At 37.8% G+C, this 26,631-nt stretch overlaps 1 protein-coding gene across 1 annotated transcript in view; it reads left to right on the forward strand.

Moving 5' to 3' along the window:
• The window catches only part of LOC146488328 (scavenger receptor cysteine-rich domain-containing protein DMBT1-like), an 80,579-nt gene that overhangs the window by 40,878 nt on the left and 13,070 nt on the right, over positions 1-26,631 (forward strand). Inside the window, exons 16-26 of the mRNA XM_085123487.1 lie at positions 2,220-2,528; positions 2,705-3,013; positions 3,971-4,276; positions 14,294-14,602; positions 15,530-15,835; positions 17,424-17,732; positions 19,671-19,979; positions 20,184-20,495; positions 20,731-21,036; positions 23,587-23,895; positions 24,942-25,247. Coding sequence (XP_084979613.1) covers positions 2,220-2,528; positions 2,705-3,013; positions 3,971-4,276; positions 14,294-14,602; positions 15,530-15,835; positions 17,424-17,732; positions 19,671-19,979; positions 20,184-20,495; positions 20,731-21,036; positions 23,587-23,895; positions 24,942-25,247 — 3,390 coding nt within the window. The remainder of the gene's footprint in view (positions 1-2,219; positions 2,529-2,704; positions 3,014-3,970; positions 4,277-14,293; positions 14,603-15,529; positions 15,836-17,423; positions 17,733-19,670; positions 19,980-20,183; positions 20,496-20,730; positions 21,037-23,586; positions 23,896-24,941; positions 25,248-26,631) is intronic.

A 26,631-nucleotide genomic window follows, 5' to 3' on the forward strand; every position in this document is an offset into this window, starting at 1 on the left:
CAATCAAGTAAAAAGTCAAACTGTTTTAGTTTTTCGTCACATCGAAAGCAAGTTCAAGAAGTTAACTCCAAATCAAGTTTAAGTTTTCAGGTGTTGAGAGACAAGTTGAAGTTAATTAAAAGTCTGGAAACCTCAGTACAAGAGACTGTTTTTTGCGAATCGCTGGAGTGACAGCGCATTCTGTCTCTGAATTTCCCAGATTTTTCACAGGCAAAAAATTTGACGTGTGCTCCGTGCATTTGTACAATTATAATGCACGCACCATACGTATGCTTCGTGCATTGTGGAGTTATTCAGAACTCAGTTTTACCAATCACAGTGCTTGCTTGACCCTGGCTATTCTATAATAATTATTAACTAACATGCTCTGAGATCTTCAAATTTCCGTTAGCCATTTGTTGGACATTTTATTTTATTTCTTGGACATTCTAGTTACTTTCAAGTAAAACATAATCGTGCTTTACAAGCATTTTCCCTGAAAACATCACTACTCTGAGAGCCGAAACACACACACAAAAGGAAATTAACTAACAATGTTTCATTTTTCTTCCTTAACAAAAAATAAAAAATAAATAAAAAAAACAAAAAAACAAAAAAAAAAAAAACAGGGTGTCGCACAGTCTCAGAATTTGTGGCAAACTGTTTCAAAGAACTACACCAGTTAATGTGGAACATTTTTTCGGTCTAAAACCGCAAGTATCGTGATACTTTTTGATACTAAGTGCTGGATAACTGGTACTCGGTTTATTTCTTGCGTTTTTTAAGCTGAGGTAAATCTACAGCTCCCCCATCCCCCGACAATATCAGCAAAATTGTACAAATATCGTGATTAAGATAAATGAAATGAAATCGTCGCTACTCGTAAGAGCGAATTGAACTGAATTTTCAAGAAAAGAAAGTATGTTTTTTTTTTCCAACACTACTGAGTTACATTTCTCCCCAATGACGCATTACAGAAAAGCTTTAAAAAAGTGGTGTAAACAGCTGGTGATCAAAGTACACTACCACAGCTCGTTTACCATGCAGATACTGGAACGGCTTCTTATATGTTACGTTGATGGCAAAACGTTCCATTTCAATAAGTGCATAATTTATTTCGTTAATTGCTGACTGCGTTGAACTTGTGAAAGCCACAGCCTGGCCATCTACTAGTAGATACCCATAAGGCATGAGTCACGGTCCTTCACTTGTAACATGTAGGGATTGTTAACATCAAGGAACCTAAGTTTTGTAGAATTGGCAATATTTCCTAAGTGGCCAAAATGTATATGCTTGTTTAAATTCTGAGAAAAAAAAAATCATGACTTAAATAACTGGCTACACAAAGTTTGACAGGGCTCCTGAGGCCGAAGAAGAGAAAATATAGTTGTTACAAAGATTAATGGTGAGATATTGGAAAACATACTATAGTGTTTGGAAGTACTGGAGTGTGGGTTATCCACTAGGTTATATATGTATTCAGTCGTAATAATTAGACTCGTTGTGGTCTAGCCTCTCGTAAGTGACAACCTCCCGAATATGAGCAACTACCGAACCTTCAACTTCTGGGTAATCGCTTATCTCAGGGTCAACTATATTTTGTATGTAATAACATTAATACCTCAGTAAAGAAGATGATCTTTCTCAAGAGAAAATGAAGGTAGAGATCGAATCAGATGGGTCTCCATAAATGAACATAGTATTTTGCAAACCTAAGCTTAGTACAAGGTCATCCTGCCTGGCTTTTTATAAACCTCAATTACCCGTGATTGGATAGTTTTTGATGTACAGTTTTCTGTTTATCATCTACAAGTTGAGATTGTATGTTGGTTATGATTTTCAGGTGAGTTAAGTTAATTTTCAGTGAATGCAAATTAAGTGTTGAGACACATACAAAAATGTTTGTAACTACACACATTTAACCACTCGCGTAAAGAAATCGAGTTTTTGAAATCTCTGAACCGAGAACAAATGTGAACGAAAGCGGTTTTAACGTCATATGGAATCGATCTTTGTATGATGATATCCTGAGTTTGTCCAAACCGAAGCTGAACAACTAAACATCTCAAATTCTCAGAAAATTTCTATCTTCACTTCCCAGCCAATCTGTGTTTAATATTTTCAATCTTGCTACTTTATTGACGCTAAAATTATTCGAGTAATTACCACTACTGTACATGTAGGATTTACTACTGCATATCAATCCACCAAGATTATAAAAAAAAAATTCTGTTCTTTAGGTTTCATTCGACTAGTTGGAGGAGGCTGGGGCGGAGAGGGTAGGGTGGAGATATTTCACAATGGTAGCTGGGGAACAGTTTGTGACGATTCGTGGGATATGAATGATGCACAAGTCGTTTGTCGCACTCTTGGGTATCCTAACGCGTCCAGTGCTCCCCGTTCTGCGTACTTCGGACAGGGAAGTGGAAAGATATGGCTGGATGATGTCAACTGCTTGGGCAATGAAACGTCTATTAAGAGATGTTCACACAATGGGTGGAATGTAAACAACTGTGGTCACATTCAAGATGCGTCAGTCATTTGTTCAAGTAAGGATGACTGATTAACTGTGTGAGGTTTCGGTAACCAGGTCATCTTCGTTATTTTCAATCTTTTCAAATCATTGATGATTATAGGTAATAAGAGAAATAACTCGGTAGTGACTAATTTGCCAGCCTATTCATATCAAGCCAGTATCATTTTGACACAATCTTTTCTTCCTCAGGCTTCATTCGACTAGTTGGAGGAAACTGGGATGGAGAAGGGAGAGTGGAGATATTTAACTATGACGCCTGGGGAACAGTCTGTGACAATTCCTGGGATATGAATGATGCACGCGTCGTCTGTCGTACGCTTGGATATCCTAACGCTTCCCGTGCACTCCACTCTGCTTACTTCGGTCAGGGTAGCGGAAAGATATGGTTAGATGATGTCAACTGCTTGGGCAATGAAATGTCTATTAAAAGATGTTCACACAATGGATGGAATGTAAACAACTGTGGTCACAATAAAGACGCGTCTGTCATTTGTTCAAGTAAGGATGACAATAGAGTAGATCTTTTTTTTCTAATAACTGTGTGAGGCTACTGTAACAGATTCTGACCAATTCAAATGCTCGCAGGCCACAGCTATTAGTGTAATTCCAAGAAGTTGGTTTAAGTTTCTTGCTAAAGTCTGATATATAGAGGATATTACATGGCCGCGCGGAGATACGAAATTTCTCTTCAAGTGTCGAAAAATATTTCACGAGTGAGCGCAGCGAACGAGTGAAATATTTTTCAACACGAGAGGAGATATTTCGTATATTCAAGCGGCCATGTAATATTCTATGTAAGAGATAAATACCGAGAACGGAGGTATTAATCCATATACATCCCGAGGGCCGTAGGCCCGAGGGATGTATATGGATTAATACCTCCTTAACTTATGGATTAATACCGACATTCGAGGTATTTATCTGACTTATTTCATGAAATTATTCATGAAGGCGATCCTTTGTTCAAGGGGACAAACGCCGGCTAATCAGTACCGTCACACTTAGGTGAGAAACGGAGAACAATAGAAGCAACCTGATGTGTGCGTTTCTCGCAGTACTGCTAATGTAAATGAGGGATTTATCTGTATAAATCCCTCGTTTCAGTTAGTTTAATATTCATGAAGTATGTAAGTTAAATAAAGGATGTTGAATAACAAAAGAAAATGTGTGATTCATGAAATAATTATTATATAAGCACCAATGAAATACCAAACCATTTCATTTTCGCTGCGAAAGGTGCGATTTTTTATTTAACCATAGTAACGGCCTTATTTTCATGTGTGAAAATAAAGTGTTATATTCACGTGTGAAGATATCACGTTTTCGCGCGAAAGCTCACCTGGTTTTTCACTGTTGTTTATATAATAAATTAGCGGTATGATAATCACATGGTAATGAAGAAATTGTCACTTATATGGAATAATCACCATTTGCACACAAATAATTATTCCCCAGGTTCGAGACTTGTTGGAGGAAACTGGGACGGAGAAGGTAGGGTCGAGATATTCCACAATGGTACCTGGGGAACAGTTTGTGACGATTCATGGGATTTGAATGATGCACGAGTCCTTTGTCGTGAGCTTGATTATCCTGAGGCGTCCCGTGCTCCACACTCCGCCTTCTTTGGTCAAGGAAGCGGCCAGATATGGTTGGATGATGTCAATTGTCAGGGTAATGAAAGTTCTATAGAGAGTTGTTCACACAATGGATGGAATGTAATTAACTGTGGGCACCATCAAGATGCGTCTGTCATTTGTTTAGGTAAGTATGACTATATTTTTGATTTTATTGTTATCTACTAATTAAAACTACTAATTAAAACTATAACTCTGACCAACTTTGACAGACTCTGACCAAGTCAAATACTGGAATTCAATAACTGTTTAAACGGCAGATATATAATTTTAGACGGAAAGATTGCACACACTCGTCCTGTTTTTGCCAACATTTACGCACCGAATGATGTCAATCAACACTCCTTTTTCAAATAATTACAAAATCAGCTCCGAGAATATTCAGAAGAAACAATTATAACATGTGGCGATATTAATTGAACGTCGTCCGAAATAGACAAGAAAGGTGGCACTCCTAACTCCCGAAAGCTACCAGTATAGTTAGAGAAATTGGTGAATTATGTAACCTATGATTTAAACGACATCTGGCATCAGCGCAACCCAAATGACAAACAATTTACGTAGAGGAATAAGCCTTTTAAAATACAATGTCGCCTTGATTAATTTCTAATTTCAAACAAATGAAACGATTTGATTCAGTGATAAATGGAAAATCTTATATGCGCCTGAAACAGACCACTCTGCTATTAACCTTCACATTTATCCGCAAAACTCAAACAAGAAAAAAGGTCCGGGTTTTTTGAAATTTAATCAGTCATTCCTTCAAGATGAATCTTATGCATCCAAGCTGCGCACAGAACTCGAGAGCTTTTAGCAAAAATACATTGATGTAGAAGATCTAAATCTGAGATGGGATCTGTTTAAGATGGCATTAGAGGTTTTATCGTCATAAATCCAAAGAGCAAAGCTAGACAAAAAAGTCAACTGAAACCATTCTCCACAAACAAATTAACGAAACAACAAACAAGTAATTTGTGACATTCACAATACTAGACTGCACCTACAGAAGATTATGCAATACAAAACAAAGGACGCAAATCTAAGTAGTAAAATGAGTCGACACGAACTAAGAAAGTGGTGAACCGGCAACTCGTTACCTTTTTAACCTTGAGAAACGAAACTAATAAAGAAAGTCGACTACAAAATTAAAACGCTCAAATGGAAAATTCACAAAAAAACAATTTGAGATTTTGCAAGAACAAATGGATCTTTATAAAACACTCTACACCTCTGTTGTGCATGCAGAACACTTGAATGATTAAGCCTCCACTTTCTCGGAAAACATCGCTCGTTGAGACGATACGGATAAAGCTATCCTGTGAAGAAAAGTTTCAGCGGAAGAATGCCTAAAAACATTTACATGACTTTGAAAACGAAAAGTCGTCCTCAACACATGGCCTGCCAGAGGAAGTTTACATATATATATATATATATATTTTTGGAACTTTACTTTCTACATCGGTACTTTATAAATTTCGCAAAGGCGAGGAATCATTACCCTCATACCAAAGCCAAATAAAGACACCACCTCGCTTGAGAACCTCAGGCCAATCTATCTTTTTAATGTTTACTACAAACTGATTGAAAAAAAAAGCAATTGCGAAGAGATATTAGGAAAAGTTCTTCCGAAAATCATTCCCCCTAACCAAACCGGATACGTGGAAAACTGCTATACTGGCGAACATGTTCGTTTTCTTTTAGACATAATGCCATATACAGAAGAGAAGAGCTTGCCAGGAGTTTCTTTTTTTATGGACTTTAGAAAAGCTTTCGATTCTATCGAAATATCAAGCAAATGTGCTTTATTTTGGAGGGAAAAAATTCGGAACTTAGAAAGGGCTTTAAGAGTGCCTGACTGTAACTTTCGAGAATCGCTGGCCAAGCTTGAAAAATCGAAACTCCTGATAATTTGCCTGAAGTTTACTTTTGGGGAACTATCTTCGAAAATATTATTTGAATGTTCTGGAAATTTTTAGTTTTCGAGAATTTTGGAGAAAACGAAATAACGGGTTTTGCCTCATTAATTATGCAAAAATCTCACTCAAAATTAGCCAAGTTCAATACGCTTGTGTTGAAACAGTACGCAACGCTAAAAAGCGAGGTCGGTTTTGAATAAGAGCATAACGCACCTACTTTCTATCAATAAGACCTATGTAAACTTTTGTAGAACTTTGGAGGGTTTTATGGCTCTTTGAAAAATTGACATTTTGAGGATTTCGCGATGAGGCGAAAATTGAGTAAGTTTGAAGGTTTAAAATGCATCTTGGTATGTCAGGTATCGACTCGAGAGGAACATTGTGATAAAGCTTGGGTCTTCGTCTTTAATAATACGGAATAAAAAATCTGGGCAATCAATGCACGCGCTGACGAAAACCAAAGTTAGCGAGGCTTCGTTAACAAATTTGCATAATTCGCAACTGTTGAGAAAATGCTATGTTGTGGCGACTCGGTGAAAACATTGACCCAGGCTATCTTCAAATGGTTATTTTACCCACATTGCATTTGTCTGTTTCTCTTTCTTGTTTTAATAAGGTGTTAGAAAAGGTCTGGAAAAAAATGCGTGATCGGAAAAGAAACTATTCGACAAATTCTGGTGGGAAATTTGCATAATGCAAATCTTCCAATAAATCTTTCTGCAAAAGAATCTGATTGGGAAGGTTTCGTTAAGAGACCATTTGACCGAAACACCCCACATAAAAGGAGTCAAAACAACGTTTAATAATTCGATTTTAACCAATTATTGTCGAATCTTAACCTTTAAATTAATAGTGCCAAAGTGATACTCGCTATTGCGTTATCTGCGTCACGTCAGTAGCTGTCGATAAGTCTTAGAATATAATGCCCACAAACCAACTTGTGCTGCGAAATTGCCAATTACAACAACTAGTAAAAAGACCTTTATTTACTGGCATATGAGTGGTTTTGATAAAAATAAAACGTTCACATGACACTTGAATCACGTTTAAAAGATACATGCTTGTCAAATGAGATGCGAAAGTTGGACACAGGGTAGGTCAAAGTGAATATTTTTAATTAAATCAAGTTTGTTTACTGGAATGCATGCTTTTTCAAATAGTCCAACCTTCTTCAGTGGCCTTCCAAATAATGGTCACCCAGAATTGGGTCAGTCAAAAAAGCTCTCAATTCGTGTTGTTTGATACTGTACCTTCGCAAGTGACCGAAAAACAATGTCAGCTGGCACGCCATATTTTAACGTATAAATTACTGGTATGAAATGTCACACATGCACGGATACACGCTTCAAAAAACCTGTGTGCCAATTTCCGTTTAACAAAATAGTAACCTACCTACAGTCCACACTGGCTGTAGGGCATGCATTTATCTTTGTCGAATGTCAACAACAGAAACACGGGTATCTCAGTGACACTGTATACACGCAATGTCTACTGCATACATCATAGGCAGCCGAAGCTCTATGACCTTTGTTTGACCTTTATATTTTGATGTCACGATGAGTGTTACGCAATGGCGTAAATTATAAGGGTTTGTATGGGAATTTACGAATGTGTTTTGGAGTCGAAAGTAAAGGGCATGAATTGAACAAAAATTGCTTACCTTGTCTCCTTGATCTCTTGCCAGTGTTTGTGCGCCATATTTTGGCCATTTTAGTACGATTCCAGTGGGTTTTTAAAGGTTTGCTAAAAATTTTCCTCTCTCTATACGATATCCCACTATAGATATATATCCCCAAAATCGTGGTCACTTTGGTAGCAATAGTAGTCTTTGAAATAAATTGCAACGTTAACAACGCGGTCATTATAAAACACGAGTCGCAGACGAAGAACTGCGGACCACGGGGTGGGCATAAAGTTCGTATTAGATAGGAGGACTTTGGACTACGGGCTATGGACTGACTGCACGCCCTACAGTTTACATTGGCTGTAGGGCATGCATTTATCTTTGTCGAATGTCAACAACAGAAACACGGGTATCTCAGTGACACTGTATACACGAAATGTCTACTACATACATGTCTATGTACGATATCTAGATGATTGCGCACGTGGGCTCATTGGCTGATCACGATCATGATCATCAAACATCCTTTTGCGCATTTAATCACGCCAGTTTTCACCATATCGAACCCTGAGATAAATGCTTAAAACTAAATTGACGGCTCTCTTCAGCGCGTATTTAAAATCTAGCTGTTTCGCTGAGATAAAGCAAGATTTTATGTTTGCACTGTCGATTCTCACTATTTTATTCCAAGTCCAACTTGATTTGATACATATTAAACTTACTGAGAATGAATACAAGAAAAATATGATTTTCAGACTTCAGTTCTCCTTTAAACCCAGTCCGTAGTCCGTAGTCCGTAGTCCGAAGTCCTCCGCTTACTTTAGTTTCTCTTTTATACCCAGTCCGTGGTCCGCAGTCCTTTGTCTGCGACTCAGACTTTGTACTGACCTCATTGTTGACGTTGCAACGAAAACTATTGCTACTGAAGTGACCAACCTTTTGGGGACATATATAGCAGGATATAGAGAAAGGAAAATGTTCAACAAACCTTTAAATACCCACTGCAATCGTACTAAAATGGCCAAAATATGGCGCACAAACACCGGCAAGAGATCAAGGAGACAAGGTAAGCAATTCTTGTTCAATTTATGTCCTTTATTTTCGACTCCAAAACACGTTCGTAAATTCCCATACAAACCGTAACGATTTACGCCATTGCGTAACACTCATCGTGACATCAAACTGTATAAAGGTCAAACAAAGGTCATAGAGCTACGGATGCCTGTGATGTATGCAGTAGACATTGTGTGTATACAGTGTCACTGAGATACCCGTGTTTCTGTTGTTGACATTCGACAAAGATAAATGCATGCCCTACAGCCAGTGTGGACTGTAGGTAGGTTATTATTTTGTTAAACGGAAATTGGCACACAGGTTTTTTGAAGCGTGTATCCGTGCATGTGTGACATTTCATACCAGTAATTACGTTAAAATATGGCGTGCCAGCTGACATTGTTTTTCAGTCACTTGCGAAGGTACAGAATCAAACAACACGAATTGAGAGCTTTTTTGACTGACCCAATTCTGGGTGACCATTATTTGGAAGACCACTGAAGAAGGTTGGACTATTTGAAAAAGCATGCATTCCAGTAAACAAACTTGATTTAATTAAAAATATCCACTTTGACCGACCCTGTGTCCAACTTTCGCACCTCATTTGACAAGCATGTATCTTTTAAACGTGATTCAAGTGTCATGTGAACGTTTTATTTTTATCAAAACCACTCATATGCCAGTAAATAAAGGTCTTTTTACTAGTTGTTGTAATTGGCAATTTCGCAGCACAAGTTGGTTTGTGGGCATTATATTCTAAGACTTATCGACAGCTACTGACGTGACGCAGATAACGCAATAGCGAGTATCACTTTGGCACTATTAATTTAAAGGTTAAGATTCGACAATAATTGGTTAAAATCGAATTATTAAACGTTGTTTTGACTCCTTTTATGTGGGGTGTTTCGGTCAAATGGTCTCTTAACGAAACCTTCCCAATCAGATTCTTTTGCAGAAAGATTTATTGGAAGATTTGCATTATGCAAATTTCCCACCAGAATTTGTCGAATAGTTTCTTTTCCGATCACGCATTTTTTTCCAGACCTTTTCTAACACCTTATTAAAACAAGAAAGAGAAACAGACAAATGCAATGTGGGTAAAATAACCATTTGAAGATAGCCTGGGTCAATGTTTTCACCGAGTCGCCACAACATAGCATTTTCTCAACAGTTGCGAATTATGCAAATTTGTTAACGAAGCCTCGCTAACTTTGGTTTTCGTCAGCGCGTGCATTGATTGCCCAGATTTTTTATTCCGTATTATTAAAGACGAAGACCCAAGCTTTATCACAATGTTCCTCTCGAGTCGATACCTGACATACCAAGATGCATTTTAAACCTTCAAACTTACTCAATTTTCGCCTCATCGCGAAATCCTCAAAATGTCAATTTTTCAAAGAGCCATAAAACCCTCCAAAGTTCTACAAAAGTTTACATAGGTCTTATTGATAGAAAGTAGGTGCGTTATGCTCTTATTCAAAACCGACCTCGCTTTTTAGCGTTGCGTACTGTTTCAACACAAGCGTATTGAACTTGGCTAATTTTGAGTGAGATTTTTGCATAATTAATGAGGCAAAACCCGTTATTTCGTTTTCTCCAAAATTCTCGAAAACTAAAAATTTCCAGAACATTCAAATAATATTTTCGAAGATAGTTCCCCAAAAGTAAACTTCAGGCAAATTATCAGGAGTTTCGATTTTTCAAGCTTGGCCAGCGATTCTCGAAAGTTACAGTCAGGCACTCTTAAACAGTTGGAAGAGAAGAAACATTACACTTTATAGGAAACTAAACTTCGTTAAAACGTCAGGACTTTCAAAATTAATTTACAATGAGTCTGTACTTGTTGTCCCTGATCAACTAATAAAAGAAATCAATTTAATAACTTTCAGTTTCATCTGGGATGAAAAACCCACAAGGATTTTAAAGTTACAGACAGTCTTTATTGGTGACAAACAACAAGGTGGACGTAGGATGACATACTTTAATATCATGAATAAAGCTTTAAAACTCGATTGCATACCGCGCATAAACTCGGCAAACGAAGCATCCTGGAAAATCATCCCAGAAACAGCCCTGAAGAAGCATGGAGGATTAACGTTTCCGACAAACTGTATGACGTTAACACATTACAGACTAACAATTTACCGCCCTCAGTTTTACCTCGAGGTACTGAAACAATGGCAAATTACAAAAGATTGTATGGAAACCCTCCCTAATCATCCAGAGATAATTTGAAATAATCGGAAAATGTTAATCAATGGTAAGCCGATTATTTTGCAAAAGCTGGTTCGACAAGGACATCATACCACTTGGCGACATCCTTCAAGAAGATGGCAAATTCCTATCTTTTGAAACCTTTTGTACTAAATTTAAGCTAAAAATCCCCTTCCCCTTCTACTTTGGTTTTATTAACGCTCTACCAATCTCTTGGAAATTTGTGATTAAAAAGTCTCCTTCGCGATTTGCAGAAAGTGAGAAAAGTAAAGAAAAAATCTCCACCAAAAAATTGTATATAGCGTTTTGTTGAAGGAAATCTTCGTACCACCCACCACCGAAAATAAGATCTGAAAGTACGGTTTTTCTCACGAAGGCCATTCATAAAATGTACGAATTACCTTTCCAGATATAAAAAAGGACAATGCAATAACAGTGTTGCAATATATATGCGTTCTTGACCAAGCGTGAGGTCAAGATGGCTGGATATTGGCCAAGTTCTTTTTTTTGCGTTTTTATGGACCGAGACGAAGTCGAGGTCCATAAAAACGCAAAAAAAAAGAACGAGGCCAATATCCAGCCATCTTGACCAAACAAGCTTGGTCAATAAAGGATTCATTATATGGCTTTACCTTCAAGTTAAAACTACAACAACAAAACAAAACAGGACATGAAACTGCTCTACTCGGAAAGAAATTCTTCATAGCCGGCCGGTGCAAGCCGGATTTATTTTTAGTGTATTTTTGGATTAGCATGTAATCGTGGAAAACAAGGAATCCTAAATTATCTTAGGGCTCTAACTTCATAATGGCGTAAAGGGAGTATACAATTATTGAGAACGAAAAATTAAGATTTTCGCAAGAGCGGGAAGATTTGAATCGAATCCGGCAAACTCTCCATTTTTAGCCGATCGCGCGGTGGCGTAAATAATAAACATTTTTACAGTTTTCGGCTTCCAATCATTAATTCTTGAATGAAACAATAGATTTTGAGATTATATGCAAACATAAGCCGAAAAAAAGAGCGGGTGAATCAGAAAACTGGGCGAAACTTTGACAAGATTTTGTTGTTTACAACAAGCAAGACGCGGCTAAATTAGAAACGTGAGCTTCTTCGGCGAACTTGAAAAAAATACTTTTCTGAACTGCTCTAAACACTCAACGCAACTTCCATTACGCTATGATTTAAATACAGCCATTGCAAACCTATAGAACTTATCAATTTGGCACTCGACTTGAGACAATAAGTTTTACAAAATCAACTCTATCTTAAATACTACACGCAGAGCAACTCACCGATTCAACTCACATTCATTGTAGCTGAAACAAAATTTTCACTACACCAGGACGATTCCATTCTCTTTCCTTTCCTTTAGGTAAATGTTGAGAGAGTTTACCGAACTTTTTAGTGAGCGTTTACCCCCAAAACAACGAGAAAATCGAAGAAAAGATTGCATTGTTGTTGGGATTAAACTTTCGAAGCCAAGCGGACGGGCAACGGGTAATCCCGAGCGGGCAAGATAGCCATCTTGCCCGCTCGGGTAGCAAATCACAGCGCAGGATTTGAGTCATCTTGCCCGCTCGCGGAGCCAGCCATATAATAAAAGATTATCCACAACATTCTTGCAACCAAAGTAAGTCTGCTAAGAGTTAAAATTTGGGACAAAAATACAGTTTATACCCTCAATGCTTAACTGATATATACTCTATAGATCACATGTTCCTGTATTGCTCCTCAGTACTTTAGCCTTTTGGAAGACTTTTCAAAGCTGGTAGGCCAACAAAACGAAACAATCCCTCACATGATCAAATAGTTTGGATATATATGGATCTTTTCACAATGTAGAAGACAGAGATTCGTTAAATTACGCAATTCTAATTGCGAAATTCTTAATATACTGCAATTGCCTACACGACGAAAAACTCCCTTTGGACAGTTTCTCACATTTCTCCGCCAAAAACTGAACATCCAAAAAAGAATTGCTATCGGAAACAACACCATTATTACCTCTCAAAATACTTTTAAATAATTTCTTTAATATGAATTTGTCACGTTTTTTTTTTTTTTTTTTTTTCGTTCTAAGTTATTGTTGTTATTTCTTTTGCGTAAATGACAATTCGGGCAAGTTCAATCATTTACCGTCAAACATAGGAAAGAAAAAAAAAACATGTATTGTAACCTAGACACTAAGAACTTGTTTTACAGCGGTTACCAATGGCACGCGACCTACAGCATTGAAAAGAGTCGGATAAAGTTGCGTTTTGGTGGACGTCAATCAAAGAAAAGCCGTTGAAATTATTTTGAATTCTGACAAGATTTCTAGGTAACCCTGCAAGAAACTAAGAATTTTACCTCGCTGAAAGAAGGTAAACTATATTTAAATTGATTCTCCAGCGCAAATAAAAGGTATTTTTGAATTAAAAATTTCGAATTTCGCTGCACGTGATAATTTGCTCACTTGCACGCATCGCTGATTTAATTGTCAGGTGTAGCGATATTTCAAATGTTTCGTAAAGAAATACGGCTCTAAACACTGCCCATTTTTTAGATAACCTATTTTGGAAATCAACTTTCATAAAGTTTACCATCCGTCAGCGGATAAAACTGTCAATTTCTTCGTTCTGTTGCCTTTAAATGTCCTCTGAATTCAACGGCTTTTCTTTAATTGACGTCCACCAAAACGCAACTTTATCGGAGTCTTTTGAAGGCGATAGGTCGCGTGTTATTGGTAACCGCTTTAATATTCGTAAGCTGTTGATAGCGTTAATCGACAATATCATTAGAAAATGCTGTAAATGTTTTTTACTTTGCATTAAAAGTTTAATATGTTATTTAAAAAAGTAAAACAAAAATTAAAAAAAAATAACTAAAAGATAAAACGCTTTCTAAAAAATTCCTATGAGGAATATTTTGCGTGCAAAGGTGCCTTAATTTTCGTTGTGACTTCATGGACGTCGCTCAGTCTGCTCGGCTCTCACGTGATTGCTTATCCTATTGCATTTCCCTCTGGTGAAACATAAACAAATGCACAGTGGTCTATTCACGGCTTTTTAAAATTAATGTTGTACAGACTTTCTACAATTTAAAACATCATTTTTCCTTCTTTTATTTTATTTTTCTTTTATTTTCTTAAAAACTTAAAATCAGTTGAAGTTCTCAGATATAAGGAAAACCCTAGAGACGTAGGTAGCCAGATTATTTTTTTTTTCAATCAATTTATGATTGATTGATTGATTGTTTTCTGATCTGATGGTGTTAGTGACTGAAAAGCCACTTAGCCATATCAAAGTAAAAAAAAAAAGAAACTAAAACTTTAACGCAATCATTCCTTTCTCAGGCTTCATTCGACTAGTTGGAGGAAGCTGGAATGGAGAAGGGAGAGTGGAGATATTTTACAATGGCGCCTGGGGAACAGTCTGTGACGATTACTGGGATATGAATGATGCGCAAGTCGTTTGTCGTGCGTTTGGTTATCCTCGTGCTTCCCGTGCCCTCCACTCGGCTTACTTCGGTCAGGGAAGTGGAAAGATATGGTTGGATGATGTCAACTGCTTGGGCTATGAAAGGTCTATAAAGAGATGTTCACACAATGGAAGGAATGTAAACAACTGTGATCACAGTAAAGATGCATCGGTCATTTGTTCAAGTAAGGATGGCAATTATGTAGATTTTCATTCTAATTAACTGTGTGAGACTGCCGTAACAGACTCTGACCAATTGAAATCCTTAAAGACCACAACTATAAGTTTAATTCCAATAAAACATCTTCTACTAAGAGGTTGCTTTAAGGTGGTTTTCGACAGTTTTGAGCAACAATAAATTTCTTCACGCGCGGGTGTCACGTAAGAAATTACTCGCGAGCAAATATCACGCGAGTAATCAAGGAAAACATACAAGCAATTCATAATGTGTGCGCGCACACACAAATGAATGAGTTTTCTTTGAAGTGTATACAGAAGTACGCATGCTAAAGGAGGTCGTACGAAACGTTTTTCCATCGTAAATTTTTCGAAATCTAGCCTTATGACCTATACTCAATTTTTGACAATTTTAAATATACGTTAACGTCTATCTTCAGATAATTTTCAAATTCTGTAAGATAGATTTTAAGATATTTTTCAAAAACCCATTTTTGACATTTTCTTTGATATGCATGAAACTATCTGACAAATATTAGTCTTCACTTGTGACATCGTTTATTTTGACCCAAAGTTTAAATGGTAAGACTTTGAGGTAGGGTCGTATGGGTGGCTTTTGAGTAAAACGCTAGCGCTTTCAAGGAATTAGAGCCAGTGCTCTGAAGGACACTCGGCTACTTGTTTTGAGCCATTTCTAGCCGGCAAGAGCATTGTAAAATAACAAACACCCATTGTATTGTATGTGGTTTTAACTTAGCATTTGTTGTTTGTTCTTCCACAATGAGCACCAGCGATCGCAAAACATCTGGTGACCCCGATAAACTGTATTAAGTCACCTTAACTTGCAGTCTGTGATATTAACTTCATCACGTGGTATGGGAGGAATTGCCAGTCATATCAAATAATAATCATTTTACGCAAATAATTGTTTCCAGGTTCAAGACTTGTTGGAGGAAGCTGGAGCGGAGAGGGAAGGGTTGAGATATTCCACAATGGTACATGGGGAACAGTTTGTGACGATTCGTGGGATATGAATGATGCAAGAGTCGTTTGTCGTGAGCTTGGTTATCCAGACGCCTTCAGTGCTCCACACTCCGCCTTCTTTGGTCAAGGAAGCGGCCAGATATGGTTGGACGATGTCAATTGTCAGGGTAATGAAAGTTCTATAGAGAAGTGTTCACACAATGGATGGAATGTAAATAACTGTGGTCACCATCAAGATGCGTCAATCATTTGTTTAAGTGAGTGCGCTGCGTCGTATCTTGGGCTATAGGAAACATGGGTTTCGACTTAAGAAAGGTTATATTTATCTCAAATAATGTTTAATTACACATAACAAAGTAGTACCTTATATTTTCTGGTCGTGTCTCTCTATTTATTTCTTGTAGAGTATCCATAACAACGCACCGTTGGATTCAGAACTACTTCGCTAGCCTTCGCCAAGTCTTGGTAACCGAGCGTCTTACTCAAATCTCATGCGCAGGCGCTAAGCGCGCAAGCGTTTTCTCATAATTCCCGCTGGGTAAAAAACAAACTCGATCAATCGTGCCAACCTCGTAAGAGGAAACTATGCCCATCTCCATATAAGGAAGCAAAGGGTGCCCGCTCCTGGGGGTCTAAAAAGGCGCTAGAAGTCTGGTAACGAAGAGGTATCGGACAAAGTTCGGGAGAGCGGTTCGAGTTTGAAATATCGGTTTAGTTAGAAGCTGTTTTAACCGGATTATCTCGTTGTTTGTTTTGAATCCTGTGCCATGGAGCGACTAACAAACACCTTTCCAGGTTTGGAAAAAAGGTGTTATTACTTTAAATACGTATACTCCAATTCAGCGCTCGGAAGACGGGTTTTGGAAGTGTTCGATTTAAATTGTTTTGTTGCGATTGTTGCAACGTAACTTGCTTTATCTATCTAAGCTTATTAGAAGTGTCAGTAATTGAAATGCCGTACTAGAACAGTTAAAGCCTTTTGCTCGAGCTTACTTGAGCTAGCAAGATAAAGATGTTATGAATGTAACCTTTTGCCTCGTCTGCCTTCTAACCGTGAACATCTGTTATTGATTTCAATATACATTTAGGCCTAAATTAAACCAATAAACTAGGCATATTTCAAAGCCAAGGCATATTATTTCAGTCACAGGTATGTTTAATATTTCAAAATTGTTTTCGACTCCTTTGCTGTAAGGAGAGGCATCTCTTTGTCACACTTTGCAGTTTACTTTTGCTCTAACTAGCTGCCATCAAATTTGAAAAACGAAGTCTTTTGTATTTTTAGCTCAGTGATTGGCCAGTGGCTGAAATCTCCTAGCAACGGTTAAATCGTTTCCCAACCAGTTACTTTTTAGGGTTAACGCTCGCGCGCTTAGCGGCCGCGCCTGGGATTTTAGTGGGACGCTCGGTTTCCAAGACTTAACGAATGCTTGCGATGTAATTCTGAATCCAACGGTGTGTTGTTTGGGATATTCTACAAGAAATAAATAGGGAGAACGACCAGAAAATACAAGAGGCTACTTAAGTCTGAGTAATTCAACTTTTTAGAGATAAATATAACCTTTCTTAAGTCGAAACCCATGTTTCCTATAGCTCATGGTCGTATTTTTATTTTATTGTTATCTAATATTTGAAATTACAACAGTTAATTTCAGTTCAAACTCGGTAAAAGATGAAAGATTTCAGGATAATTCTAAAGATTTAGGTAGTCCGGCTGTATGTTTTTTTTTTCTTTTTCAATGTTAACAAATCATTGTTGATTATAGGCAATCGAGAAATAACTAGGTCACAGCTGAATTGCCACTCATGTTAAACCACAATCACTTTAACACAATCCTTTCTCAGGCTCCATTCGGCTATTTGGAGGAAACTGGTACGGAGAAGGTAGAGTGGAAATATTTCACAATGGCGTCTGGGGGACAGTCTGCGACGATTCGTGGGATATGACTGATGCGCGAGTCGTTTGTCGTACGCTTGGTTATCATAACGCGTTGAATGCCCTGCAATCTGCTCACTTCGGTCAAGGAAGTGGAAAAATATGGTTGGACAATGTCATCTGCCAGGGTCATGAAAGTTCTATAGAGAAATGCTCGCATAATGGATGGGGTGTTCATAACTGCGGCCACTATGAAGACGCATCAGTCGTCTGTTCAAGTAAGTATGGCTACCATTTGATTCTTATTATTTATTAAGTAACATGCTCTGGCATCTTCAAATCCCCGATAGCCATTTCTTGCACATTTTATTTATTACGGACCCATATCAATATGACAATCAGTTGAGAGCCAAAATCCAATTACACGGTTGTATTCTTTCAAATAAAACAAAATCGTGCTTTAATGGCCTTTTCCCTGAAAACATCACTACTCTGCACAAGGATGCATACACACACACACACACACACACACACACACGCGCGCGCACACACACAAAGAAATTAACTAACAATGTTTTATTTTCCTTCATTCAGTTAACAAAAAGGATAATAAAATAAGAATAGATAAAAATAAAAGTAAGGGGTCGCACAGTCTCATAATATGAGGTTGTACCAGTCTAGGTAGAATATTTGTTTGTCTAAAACCGCAAGTATCGTGGTACCTTTTGATATTAAGTACTTTGGACAAAACGTCTATTTAACTGGATTACTGGTACTTTGTTTATTTCTTGCGTTTTTAAGGCTAACGTTATTCCACCGCCCCTCTCCCTCCCCCAGACAATATCAGCAAAATGCTGAAAAATTGTAAAAATATTCTGACTAAGAAGAATGAAAAGAAATCGTCGCTACTCGTAAGATCGAATTTAATTGAATTTCCAAGAAAAGAAAGTACTTTTCCAATCACTACTGAGTTACATTTCTTCCGGATTTCTTCCAGAAAAGCCTTTAAAAAAATGGTCTGACCAGCTGGTGATCAAAGTACACTACCACAGCTCGTTTTCCATGAAGACAAGGGGAGGGCTTCATATAGGTTACTTTGATGGCAAAACGTTCCATTTCAATAAGTGCATAATTTACTTCGTTAATTTCTGCCAGCGTTGAACTTGTTTAAGCCACAGCCTGGCCATCTTCTAGCAGATTCCCTTAAGGCATGAGTCACAGTCATTTACTTGTAAAATTTAAGAATTGTTAGCATCAAGGAACCTAAGTGTTATAGAATTTACAGTATTTCATAAGTGGTGCAAATGTATATCGTTGTTTAAACTCTGAAAAACAAATTCATGACTAAATTCTAAGTTAAGCCATGTATAAAATAACTGGCCACACATAATTTCACAGGGCTCCTGAAGCCGAAAAAGAGAAAATATAGTTGTTACAAAGGTTAATGGTGAGATAATGGAAAGCATGGGTTATCCACTAAGTTATATATGCATTCAGTCGTAATAATTAGACTCGTTGTGGTCTAGCCTCTCGTAAGTGACAACGTCCCGAATATGAGCAACTACCGAGACTTGAACCTCTCGGTAATCGCTTATCGCAGGTTCAACTGTATTTTGTATGCAATAACCTTAATTCCTCAGTAATGAAGATGATCTTATTCAAAAGAAAATGAAGGTAGAGATCGAATTAGATCGGTCTACATAAATGAACACAGTGTTTTGCAAACGTAAGTTTAGTACAAAGTCATCTTGCATGGCTTTCTATAAACCTCAACTACCCGTGATTGGATAGTTTTAGAATTGGTGACTTTGATGAACTCTCCAGTGGCTCTTTGTAGGACTAATAAACCAGAAATTATTCTCTCCAATTGCCAACTTTAATGTACAGTTTTCTGTTTATCATCCACAAGCTGAGATTGTATGTTGGTTATGATTTTTAGGTAAGTTAAGTTAATTTGCAGTGAACGCAAATTAAGTGTTGAGACACATACAGCAACGTTTTTGATTACACACATTTAAGCACTCACGTAAAGAAATCGAGTTTTTGAAATCTCTTAAGCGGGAACAAATGTGAACGAAAGCGGTTTTTATGTCATATGGAATCGATCCTTGTTTATTGACGCTAAAGGTATTCGAGTAATCACCACTACTGCACATGTAGGATTTACTACTGCATATCCAGCCAACACGATTATAACAAAAACTTATGTTCTTTAGGTTTCATTCGACTAGTTGGAGGAAGCTGGGGCGGAGAGGGTAGGGTGGAGATATTTCACAATGGTAGCTGGGGAACAGTTTGTGACGATTACTGGGATATGAATGATGCGCAAGTCGTTTGTCGCACTCTTGGGTATCCTAACGCGTCCAGTGCTCCCCGTTCTGCGTACTTCGGGCAGGGAAGTGGAAAGATATGGCTGGATGATGTCAACTGCTTGGGCAATGAAAGGTCTATTAAGAGATGTTCACACAATGGATGGAATGTAAACAACTGTGGTCACAGTCAAGATGCGTCAGTCATTTGTTCAAGTAAGGCTGACAATAAAGTATATCTTTTTTTTTTTTTTCTGATTAACTGTGTGACATTTAGATAAGCAGGTCATATTCGTTAATTTTAATCTTTTCAAATAATCGATGATTATAGGTAATAAGAGAAAGAACTCAGTAGTGACGGATTTGCCACTCTATTGAAATCAAACCACTATTATTTTGACACAATCTTTCCTTTTTCAGGAGGCTTTATTCGACTAGTTGGAGGTAACTGGGATGGAGAAGGGAGAGTGGAGATATTTTACTATGGCGCCTGGGGTACAGTCTGTGACGATTCCTGGGATATGAATGATGCACTCGTCGTCTGTCGTACGCTTGGTTATCCAAACGCTTCCCGTGCCCTCCACTCTGCTTACTTCGGTCAGGGAAGTGGAAAGATATGGTTGGATGATGTCAACTGCTTGGGCAATGAAATGTCTATTAAGAGATGTTCACATAATGGATGGAATGTAAACAACTGTGGTCACAGTAAAGATGCATCAGTCATTTGTTCAAGTAAGGATGACTGTAGAGTAGATTTTTTTTTTCTAATTAACTAAGTGAGGCTACTGTAACAGATTCTGACCAATTCAAATCCTTGTAGGCCACAGCTATTAGTGTAATTTCAAGAGGTTGGTTTAAGTTTCTTGCTAAAGTCTAATAAATTAGCGGTATGATAATCACGTGGTAATGAAGAAATTGTCACTCATATGGAATAATTGCCATTCAAATACAAAGAATTATTTCCCAGGTTCGAGACTTGTTGGAGGAAACTGGGACGGAGAGGGTAGGGTCGAGATATTCCACAATGGTACCTGGGGAACAGTTTGTGACGATTCATGGGATTTGAATGATGCACGAGTCCTTTGTCGTGAACTTGATTATCCTGAAGCGTCCAGTGCTCCACACTCCGCCTTCTTTGGTCAAGGAAGCGGCCTGATATGGCTGGATGATGTCAATTGTCAGGGTAATGAAAGTTCTATAGAGAGTTGTTCACACAATGGATGGAATGTAATTAACTGTGGGCACCATCAAGATGCGTCTGTCATTTGTTTAGGTAAGTATGACTACGTTATATTTTTATTTCTATTGTTATCTACTATTTAAAACTACAATAGCAGACTCTGACCAACTCAAACACTGGAACGCAATACCTTTGTTTGTTGTTGTTGTTGATTTTGCTGGAACGTAATACATGTTTAAACGGCAGATACTTGACAAATAAAGAAGCCTTAACTGTACTTTGTTCTATTGTAAAGCACGCAGGAAGCGGCTAGAGCACGAAAGAAGTGTAGGGGGAAACACGAAACGTAGTTGAGTGTCTCTCCATACTTCCTGAGTGTTCTAGCCGCTTCCTGAGTGCTTTACAACAGAACAGAGCACAGTCGAGGCTTTTTTATTTGTTTTATGATAAAGAATTATTTTATTTCCCCCCGCATTCACCCTCATTTTCAAAACAAACTTCTTTTTCCGAACGAACAGATGTGGCGTCAGCGTACATCTGCACTCTGATAAAGCACGCTAAAGTAAGCCAATTACAATCCTTGTTAGAATGTTTCAAATGATTTGATTGGCGGAACAAGACGAAAGCTGTCAAACATGTCAAAACAAAGCATCAAAGTTTACAAACTTTGCTCAGTTCGAATGTAACGCAAGCAGCGTTACCGCTTCCTCTTTTACCCATTTAAAAATCAGGATGGAAAAGTAGAATGTTCATTGAAATCCGTTGAATTTGTGGCTCATGAAAATCTGGACGTCATCAACAATTCAAAAACAAACTGCTTAAAGCTTGCGACTGGAAAATAAACCAACTACTGCGCTGTGCTTTGTGAATGAACAACAGTCCAATTCACGGGAGCAAGAGGATTGCTGGAATTGTTGACAGCGTTAGAAAAAGGGATGCTGTGACTGGTGTGGCCTCCCACTCAATGCTTCCGAGAGGATATTTGAACAAGCTGTTTGTTGTCAGTCACTTGAAGGGCGAGCGTTGTAATTTATGAGGCTTGCGTCACTGCAGTGAGCGGAGGTTGCCATGATGCGGCGTGATAGAACTTGCACTGCACAGCACAAAATTTCATTATCCCTAGTTAATTGTTGTTTTATTTCTTTACTTTACTCCAAGTGAACTCCCATGAAGCAACGTGCAAAAAAAATGCTGGGAATAACTGACCTCATAAGTGCCTGATGGGTTTTTTTGGTAAAGATTTTGACAGGGACAGTTGAGGATTTAATTAACCAAGTGTTATTTAATTTCATGTCAAACAATTTGCTTACTTTAAAAACCAGGTACAGATGACTAGGGACTGCAAAAACATTTTTTTCCAGTTGAATAAATTATTATACTTACGAGATTGATTGCATTCAACAATTACATAGAAATAACGCACACCTTACAAAGATTGGAGTCGAGATTTATTGGGACAACCAAACTTGATTGCTATGAATGAAAGGATCTTGGGACATGAATCTGGCACCCCCTGCAGATTTTGTAGGGGCAGATGATATCATCACCAACTTGGCAAAGGAGGGAGAACCTAGGATCAAGGTCAACAAATGCACTCTCTAATCCAGTTTTGATTATTACTAGTTTTCATATATAAAAAGCAGCAAAAGGCACAAGTGATTGTCATGTTGACTTTCCAATATCAAGAATAAGAGGCAGACAATTGCAATTACTGCTGTGGTTTCTCTGAACAAAACAGTATCACTTTGCACTCTCAAAACAAAAGAATTAATGGGATTGACAGAATATTATGAAAGGTTCATGTCTTTCCTATCCCTTCAAAAATAAATGGGAAAATTAGACTGCTGTTTTAGAAGATTTTGTTTCGAGAAGTCTTGAAGCTTCGCCTTTGATATAGCCCGTTTTGGAAAGTTTCTGTCGGTTTGAAGTGCGTGTGCACATCAAGAATATAATTTTTTTTTTTAAATTTTAATCTTTCGCATCTCAGACAAGTATATTTAGTTGTTTCGAAACAAGAAGAACAAGCACATTCCTCTTTTTCGCCATCTTGTTCAGAATGAAGTCCTTTGCGCATGCCAAGTCGATGGAACGCGCAGACCTCTGGGATATATAAAATTTATATAATTTATACGTATATGCATTTGGTTCAGCACATGTAAAAGTTCGACGTCTGAATCGAAGTCGAACTTTCGCCGTTCTATTCGACTGGCGCAGTCGAATAGAACGGCGGGTCGACCCAAATACAAATCTGTCGATCCTAACTGATTCATGCGTCGATCTTTACATGCGCCGAACCAAATGATTAGGTTCGGCTCATGTAAAGTTCGACGTATGAACCGGGCCTTACAGACTTTCTACAATTTAAAACATCATTTTTCTTTTATTTTTTCTTATTTTAATTAAAATCAGTTGACGTTCTTAGATAGAAAGAAAACCCTAAAGTAGTAGGTAGCCGGATTATTTGATTATTTCCAATCAATTTTTGATTGATTGATTGATTTCTGATCTGATGCTCACAGTTAATCGACAAATCACTTCTTAGTCACTGAATCGCCACCCAACCATATGAAAGTGAAAAAAAAAACAACAACAACAACAACAACAACAACAACTAAACTTTTAACGCAATCATTCCTTTATCAGGCTCCATTCGACTAGTTGGAGGAAACTGGAATGGAGAAGGTAGAGTGGAAATATTTTACAATGGTGTCTGGGGAACAGTATGTGACGATTACTGGGATGAGAATGATGCGCAAGTTGTTTGTCGCGCGCTTGGTTATCCTGGCGCTTCCCGTGCCCTCCCCTCGGCTTTCTTCGGTCAGGGAAGTGGAAAGATATGGTTGGATGATGTCAACTGCTTGGGAAATGAAATGTCTATTAAGAGATGTTCACACAATGGATGGAATGTAAACAACTGTGGTCACAGTAAAGATGCGTCAGTCATTTGTTCAAGTAAGGATGGCCATGAAGTAGATTTTCATTCCCATTAACTGTGTGATACTGCGGTAACAGAATCTTTGAAGACCACAGCTATTAGTTTAATTCCAAAAAAAAAAAAAACATTTTCTGCTAAGAGGTTGCTTTAAAGGACCGTAGTCAACCTCCGCCATTTTTGATGCCATCGAAATTATTGATATTGCATGATAAAGCGAAATCTTATTGCTTTACTGTGAGTTGTGTTTCTGAAAGTATGTTCCATTATCTTGAGCAGTTTCACAGTGATTTCATTCATTTAGACATGCTCCGAAAAAAATATAACAGCCAAACTCTTGCATACAAACGAAAGCAAAGGTGTGGCTGACTAGGGCCCTTTAAGGTGGTTTTCGACAGTTATGAGTAACAATAAATTTCTTCACGCACAGGTGTCACGTAAGCAATTACTCGCAAGCAAATATCACACGAGAGATCAAGGAAAACAAGCAAACAATTCATAATGTGTGCGCGTACACACAAATCAATGAGTTTTCTCTGAAGTGTATACAGGCGTACGTATGCTCAACGAGGTCGTACGAAACGTTTTTCCATCATAGATGTTTCGAAATCTAGCCTTATGACCCATACTCAATTTTTGATATTTTGAAACTGATACGTTTACGTCTATCTTGAGATAGTTTAAGACAGATTTTAAGATATTTTTCAAAAACCCATTTTTGACGTTTTTGTTAATATGCATAAAACTATCTTACAGATATAAGTGTTAACTTGAAAGATCGTTTCTTTTGATCCGCGACTTGTTTTGAGCCATTTCTAGCCGGCAAGAGCATTGTAAAATAGCAAACACCCATTGTCTTATATGTGGTTTTAACTTAGCATTTGTTGTTTGTTCCCTCACAATGAGCATCTGTGATCACATTATTCAAAAAATCTGGCGACCCCGATAAACTGTAGTTAGTCACCTTAACTTGCTTTCTAAAGTCTGTGATATTAACTTCATTACGTGGTACTTGAGGAATTGCCAGTCATATCAATCATTTTACGCAAAAAAATTGTTTTCTTAGGTTTACGACTTGTTGGAGGAAGCTGGGGCGGAGAGGGAAGGGTTGAGATATTCCACAATGGTACATGGGGAACGGTTTGTGATGATTCGTGGGATATGAATGATGCAAGAGTCGTTTGTCGTGGGCTTAATTATCCAGACGCGTTCAGTGCTCCACACTCCGCCTTCTTTGATCAAGGAAGCGGCCAGATATGGTTGGACGATGTTAATTGTCAGGGTAATGAAAGTTCTATACAGAGTTGTTCCCACAATGGATGGAATGTAAATAACTGTGGTCACCATCAAGATGCGTCAATCATTTGTTTAAGTGAGTAGGCTTAGGCTATTGTAAACATGGGTTTCGACTTAAGAAAGGTTATATTTATCTCGAATAACGTTGAATTACTCACTCTGAAGTAGCCTCTTATATTTTCTGGTCGTGTCTCCCTAATTACTACTTGTAGAATATCCCTAGCAACGCACCATTGGATTCAGAACTACTTCACAAGCGTTCGCCAAGTCTTGGTAACCGAGCGTCCTACTCAAATCCCAGGAGCGGGCGCTAAGCGCGCAAACGTTTGCTCATAATTCCCACTGGGTAGGAACCAAATATAAGGAAGCGAAGGGTGCCCACTCCTGGGGGTCTAATAAGGCGCCAGAAGTCTGGTAACGAAGAGGAGTCGGACAAAGTTCGAGAGAGTGCTACGAGTTTGAAATATCGGTTTAGCAGTTTTCACCGGATTATTTCGTTGTTTGTTTTTAATCCTGTGCCATTGACCGACTAACAACCTTCCAGGTTTGGAAAAAGGGTATTATTACTTTAAATACGTATACGTATACGTATATTGAAGTGTTCGATTTAAATTGTTCTGTTGCGACTGTTGCAATGTAACTTGCTTTATCTATCTAAGGTTATTGGAAGTGTCAGTACAGTTGATAAAAAGTACAACAGTTAAAGCCATTCGCTCGAGCTTACTCGAGCTAGCAAAATAAATATGTTATGAATGTAACCGTTTGCCTTCTGAATTTGAACATCTGTCATTGATTTCAACATACATTTAGGCCTAAATTAAACCAATAAACTAGGCATATTTCAAAGCCAAGACATATCATTTCAGTCACAGGTATCTTCAATATTTCAAAATTGTTTTCGACTCCTTTGCTGTGGGGTGACACATCTCTTTGACACATTTTTGCTCAGTGATTGGCCAGTAGCTGAAATCTCCTAGCAAGTGTTAAATCGTTTCCCAACCAGTTACTTTTTCGGGTTAACGCTCGCGCGCTTAGCGGCCGCGCCTGGGATTTTAGAAGGACGCTCGGTTACAAAGACGTAACGAATGCTTGTGATGTAATTCTGAATCTAACGGGATATTCTACAACAAATAAAGAGGGAGAACGACCAAAAAATATAAGAGGCTATTTAACTCTGAGTAATCCATTTTGTTTTTATTTTTTTTTTTTATAAATATAACCTTTCTTTAGTCAAAAACCATGTTTCATATACCCCATGGTCGTATTTTTATCGTATTGTTATCTAATATTTGAAATTACAACAGTTATTTTCAGTTCAAACTCAGTAAAAGATGAGAGATTTCAGAATGACCCTTAATCTAGGTAGTCAGGCTATATGTTTTTTTTTTTTTTTTTTTTTTTTTTTTTTAATGTTAACAAATCATTGATGATTATAGACAATCGAGAAATAACTAGGTCGC

Source organism: Pavona decussata, unplaced genomic scaffold (genome assembly GCF_977016875.1).
Source record: "Pavona decussata unplaced genomic scaffold, jaPavDecu1.1 SCAFFOLD_11, whole genome shotgun sequence".
Lineage (NCBI taxonomy): Eukaryota > Metazoa > Cnidaria > Anthozoa > Scleractinia > Agariciidae > Pavona > Pavona decussata.